Raw genomic sequence first — 6,598 nt, 5'->3', positions numbered from 1 at the left:
GTAAGTAATAAAGATCAGAGCAGGACTAAAGAACTAGAGAAAACAACAACAACAACAACAAGATACAAAAGATCAGCAAAACACACACTTGGTATTTTCAAAAGAAACAAAATTAACATATCATTAGCTAGACAAAGAAGAAAAAAGAGAATATAAAATAAATATAAACAAATGAAAAAGGAGATATTGCAATTGATATCACAGGAATACAAAGAATCATTAGAAAGTATTGTGAGCAACTCTAGGCCAACACATTTAAAAACCTGGAGGAAATAAATAAGTTTCTGGGCACAACAACCTACCAATCTTGAACCAAGAAGAAATAGAAAACTTAAATAGATAAATAATGAGTAATAAGATTTAATTAGAAATCAGCAGTATCACAACAGAGAAAAGCTCAGGATAAAATGGCTTCACTGTTGAATTCTACCAAACTTTAAAAGAACTAATATTGATTCTTCTCAAACTGTTCCAAAAATGGAAAAGCAATTCTTTCAAACTCATTCTATGAGGCCAGTACCACCCTGATACCAAAATCAGACAAGCAGACAAAACAAACAAACAAAAAAACACAAAAACAAACAAAAAGCTACAGGCCAATATTCTTGATGAACGTAGATGCAAAAATTCTCAATGACATACTAGCAAACAGAATTCAACAGCACATAAAAAATATTATACACCATGATCAAGTGTGATTTGTCCCAGGGATACAAAAATGGTTCCACATGTGCCAATCAAAACATGTGATACACCACATTAACAAAATGAAGGAAAAAAAGACATATAATCATCTCAATAGACACAGAAAAAAACATTTGATAAAATTCAACATCCCTTCATGATAAAAACTCTCAGCAAATTAGGTATACAAGAAAAGTATCTTAATACAATAAAGGCCATATGTGACAAACTCACAGCTAACATCATACTGAACAAGGAAAAGTTGAAAGTTTTCCTGTAAGAATAGGAACAAGACAAGGACACCATTCTTATTCAACAGAGTACGGTAAATTCAGCCTGTGTAATCAGGCAAAAGATAGAAATAAAGGGAATCCAAATTGAAAAAGAGGAAGTCAAATTGTCCCTGTTTGCAGATGACATGATCTTATATACAGAAAAAACTAAAGACTCCACTGACAAACTCTTAGAACTGATAAACAAATTCAGTAAAATTACAGGATAGAGAATCAATATGCAAAATTGAGTGTTGTTTCTATACACTAAAAATGAACTAGCTGAAAAGAAATCAAGAAAGCAATCCCGTTTACAATAATAGCACACACACACACACACAAAATTAAAATATCTAGCAATAAATTGAATCAAGGAGATGAAAGATCTCCACAATGAAAACTACAAAAAACTGATGAAAGAAATTACAGAGGGCACACAGAAAATGGAAAGACATTCCATGTTTATACAATGGAAAAATTATTTTTTTAAAAAATGACCATATAACCAAAAGAAATCTACATGTTTAATGCAATCCCTATCAACATACCAATGACATTCTTCTGAGAAACAGAAAAAAAAAAAAATCCTAAAGTTGGTATAGAACCACTTAATATCCTAAAGGACTGAAGAAATCCTGAGCAAAAAGCATAAATCTAGAGACATCACACTATCTGACTTGAAAATATACTACAATATTCTAGTAATCAAAACGCATGATATTGGCATAAAAACACACATAAAATAGAATAGAAAACTCAGAAATAAATCCATGTATCTAAAGCCTACCGATTTTTGACAAAGGCACCAAGAACATACATTGGGGAAAGAATAGCCTTTTCAATATATGTTGCAGGAAAAATTGGATATCCATGTATAGAAGAAAGAAAGTAGTCCCTTACCTCTCACTATATACCAAAATCAATTCAAAATGGATTAAAAACATAAATGTAATACCTGAACCTGTAAAGTTACTAAAAGAAAACATAGCACTTTAAGACATCGGTCTGAGCGAACATTTTAGGGAGAGGACTTCTAAAGCACAGGCAAAAAAATTTCTAAAGCACAAGCACAAAAGCAAAAATAGACAAGTGGGACTATATCAAACTGAAAAGCGTCTGCACCACAAAAGAAATAACCAACACACTGACAAGGCAACTGGAAGAAAGGAAAAGCATATTTTCAAACTATTCATCTGACAAGGAATTAATATCCAGAATGTACGAGGAACATAAACAACTCAGCAAAAAAACAAAAAATGAGATTAAGGAAAGGGCAAATTAACTGAATAGACATTTCTTGAAAGAGAACATGCAAATGGACAACAGGTATATTTTTAAAATGCTCAATATCACTAATTATCAGAGAAATGCAAATTAAAATCACCATGAGATATCATCTTACTCCACTTTGAAGGCCTATTATCGAAAAGACAAAAAATAACAAATGGTGTTGAGGATACAGGTAAAAGGGAACTCATACATTGTTGGTGGAAATGTAAACTAGTACAACCATTATAGAAAGCAGCATAAAGGTTCCTCAAAAAACTAAAAATAGAACTACCATATGACCCAGCAATCCCACTGCTGGGTATTTATCCAAGGGAAAGGAAATTAGCATACGAAAGAGATACCTGCACCCCCTTGTTTATTGGAGCATTATTCACAATAGCCAAGATATGGAATCAGGCTAGGTGCCTATCAACAGATGAATGGATAAAGAGAATGTTGTATATGTACACAATGGAATACTAGTCAGCCCTGAAAAAGAATGAAATCCTGTCATTTGCAGCAATGTGAATGAGAGTGGAAGATATTACATTAAGTAAAATAAATAGGCACAGAAATATCAATATCACATAATCTCATTCATATGTAGAAGCTAAAATAAAAGTTAAAGTTGTTGAAGTAGAGAGTAGAATATTGGTTTCTAGAGGCTGAGAAGAGGAAAGGGAAGGATGTATAGGGAGAGGTTGGTTAACAGATACAGAATTACAGCTGGATAAGAAAAATAAGTTCTAGTGGTCTGTAGTAGTGCTAGGGACATATAATTAACAATTTATTGTATTTTTTTGAATGTCTAGAAGAGAGAAACTCAAATGCTCTCATCACGAGGAAATGTTAAACTTTTGCGATGATGGATATGCTAATTAACCTGATTTGATCATCACACATTGTATACATGTATTATATAACTCTGTATCCCCAAAATATGTGCAATTAATATGTGTCAATTATAAAATATATAAGTTTATTTTTTAAAAAAATAAAATGATAGGTTATTGACAAGCATGTGGAGAAACTGGAACCCTCATATATTGCTGGTGGGAGTATAAAATGGGGCAAACATTGTGGAAAACAGTTTGGTGTTTCTTTGAAAAGTTAAACAGATAACTACCATATAGCCCAGCAACTCTACTCTTAGGTGTATATCCAAAGGAATTGAAAACAGATATTAAAACAAACACCAAAACCATGTACTTGAATCTTCATAGCAGCATTACTCACAATCGTCAAAGGTGGAAGCAACCCAAATGCCCGTCACTGATGAAAGGACGAACAGGTATGTTATATCTATACGGTGGAATAATATTCAGTCACAGAAAGGAATGAAGTATGGATACATCCTACATCAGTGCTCTTAAAAAATATGATTTGTGACAAAAGTCAAATACAAAGGCCACAAACTCTGTGATTCCATTTTAACAAAATATCCAGAACATGAAAATCCATAAAGACAGAAAGCAGATGGGTGGTTGCCAGGGCTGGACTGAAGGAGAAATGGGGGGTGACTGTCTGATGTGTTTGGGGTCTTACTTGGGGATTAAGAAAAGTTCTGGAAATATATAGTGGTGATGGTTGCACAACACCATAAATGTACTAAACACCACCAAAGTTTGCACTTTAAAACAGCGAATTTTATGTTATATGAAGGCAGGTTGCCTGATTTCAGCCTGCCAAGAAACTGGGGAATTGGAAAAAGAAAAAATACATGTATAAAAGTAACAAAATAACAAAAAAAAAATTTCCCTATGTTTTATTAGCTATTATTATTGATTTTAGGTATATATTATTCATTGTTCCTTAAAAGCAGTATAGTCATTATTACTATTATTATTACTATAGTTAGCTATATATTATAGGAAATTATTATTTATCAATATTAGTATTCCTGACAATATTACTTTACTAGATACAATTTATTGAAAGCTCCTTGGAAGAAATACAGGCCTTTTGTAAACATTGTTTCTCATAAGTATAACAATTCTCCAGTGTTAGTACTGTTCCCTTATTTAACAGATTAGAAAACTGAGGCTTCAGGAAGAATACAGACTTGTCTAAGGTTAATAATAGGGAGCTAGTGAGTGTGGAGACAATTCACTCATAAAGCTCCATGACTCCTATATTCTCTCAATTATCAGTTGATTCTACAGTATTTGTGATTTTTCTGAAGTTGCAAGGAGTTTAAAAAAGGAAGTGCAGGCACATGTCAAAATCTGCAATCTGTAAGTATCACATCCGTGTAGCTGTACGCACTTGACTAAGGAAGCGCTGGCAATTTCCAGAAGATGAAGACAACTAAGAAATATTGATAGCACTGTCTGAAAACCCAGGGTAAGGAGCTCCTGGGATTCTTTGACAGCGCAGCTGGAACCAAAGGGCTGGTCCATGGTCAGAGGTAGGCAATACTGAAAGACTTTCCTCAGCTCACCACTCCCTTTCTGTGACCACATCTGAGGGGTAATTTGACTTGAAGCTCCTATAGAGCAGTTAAGAGGCACTACAGCATTTTGGAAAGAGAATGGGCAAAGGGAAGGAGTAACTGGTTTCAACACTGTTTCTGCTGTTTTCCAACTGCTTGATCTTGGTCTAACTAAGTACAGATGATTAATGGGAGCAGAACTCTTGTCTCTTCAAATGTTCTCAGGTCATTTGCAAACTGGGCAGTCACCGGGCTGAGAATGGTGCAGTGAAAAGAGATCCAAGCTGAGCTTGGCAATTAGTACCACAGGCAGTTTGGTCCTTATATCAAACAAATGGAGGGTCCAGGCCTTGAACTTAGGTCTTATGACTCCAAGTCTGTTCTGACAACATTGTATGCAGCTGCTTCTCCAGAGTGAACAGACTCAGACACAGGCTGCCATTGCCAGGTGGGAAAGTAGGAAGAGGTTGCATGATTTAGATAATTTTGCAAGGACTTCAACTCAGGAATAGCTGGGGTTCAGTGCTGTTTCTACAGCTTCTTAGTTGTGTCAATAGGGATGATAAATGATCGCAATTGTAAATGTTTCTTCAGCATCAGTTCTATGTCATGCATATGTGCAAATTGTTTATTTTTTCCATACATAACTTAAGCTTTTTGATTCTGAATTTTCTTATCTATTAAATTATTTTACTTACTAACTAACATGCAGGGTTGTTGTAAGGATTAAAGTACTTCAGAATAATGTCTAGTAAAATATGATTAAAAATATCTGAGATTAATGCTAATGAATACTATTAAACCAAAAACTGAGCCGAGTTCAGTTTGAACTCTGAGCATATGGAGCCTGAGTAGGAAAAGGTCAAAGACTGGAACTCTAGTCATATTTTGACCAGTGGAGGAGTTTAAGATTGAAACTCACCAAATATATGGCAACACTGTGGAACATAGGACTAGGGAAAAGGGGGATTGGTATATATTACAAGTTTTGTGTGACCCTTTGCCTCTGAACATCGGACCCCACTCAAGATCCATGCTGCTACCTTCCTGTGATGTGTTTATTATCTAAAAATCAATGGATTATGTCAAATTTTATGGAAAAATCTTTATAAAACCAAGGGGTTTTTATGACTATGTATGGGTGGACAGTCACTTACAATTTTGGGAGGCAGAGCCTGGGAGCTCTGTACTTTTAAGAGCTGAGTTTCTTTTCTCTTCCAGCACTGGCAGTGCCATCATGATATCACAGCTCATAACCAATGAGACTGTTGTAGTGCTCACACCAAATGGCATCAACATCCCCCAAACAGAGAAACCCAAACCCACCAACCAGACGCAGGATAGCCTGAAGAAACGTCTAAAGGCAGAAGTCAAAGTTATTGGGGTAAATCTAATTCGGAACATGTTGGAGTGGGGTGGAGGGCAGAGGGGAAGGGACTCTGTGTCTTGGGTCTGGATATTCATTGTGTTGTGGACAATTTGAGTTTTACCAGAGGGACTTCAGGCTGATCTGCAGATCAGTAGAAGCCACTGGTAGAGCCATTAAACCTTCTCCAGAACCTTTCCATATGAGGTAGTATTAAAAATATTTTTTATTCTGTTCTGACTATAAACAATTGAACTTTTGTTGCAGGATTTGTTATTTTTGTATTTTTGAATAAAGTACTTCTATTTTTTTATGAAAATAATGGTGGTAAATAATTATATCTTTTGTGTGCATCTATGTGTTCACCAGTTGCATGTTTAATAATCCATACTGATTTCTCAAAGGACTCTTTTCCCTCTTTGCAAATTACAGGAAAAACAAACTTTCCTTCCCTCCTTTTTCCTTTCCTTTGGAAAATAGACATGATATTTATAATTTGTTTGTCTCTCTTTTCCTAGCCAGGACTTATTAAGGAAACTATTGAATAAAGGGAGGAAGGGAAGAAGGAATCTATCT

At 34.8% G+C, this 6,598-nt stretch overlaps 1 protein-coding gene across 1 annotated transcript in view; it reads left to right on the top strand.

Moving 5' to 3' along the window:
* Positions 1–5,881: 5,881 nt before the first annotated feature.
* Positions 5,882–6,598, top strand: part of LOC103599349 (membrane-spanning 4-domains subfamily A member 6A-like) — a 13,664-nt gene continuing 12,947 nt past the window's right edge. Inside the window, exon 1 of the mRNA XM_008583457.1 lies at positions 5,882–6,040. Within this exon, the coding sequence (XP_008581679.1) occupies positions 5,894–6,040 (147 nt within the window). The 5' untranslated portion in view covers positions 5,882–5,893. The remainder of the gene's footprint in view (positions 6,041–6,598) is intronic.

Source organism: Galeopterus variegatus, unplaced genomic scaffold (assembly GCF_000696425.1).
Source record: "Galeopterus variegatus unplaced genomic scaffold, G_variegatus-3.0.2 Scaffold2918, whole genome shotgun sequence".
Taxonomy (NCBI): Eukaryota; Metazoa; Chordata; class Mammalia; order Dermoptera; family Cynocephalidae; genus Galeopterus; species Galeopterus variegatus.
The sequence above is the reverse complement of the archived record's forward strand: the minus strand, read 5'-3'. Positions and strand labels throughout refer to the sequence as shown.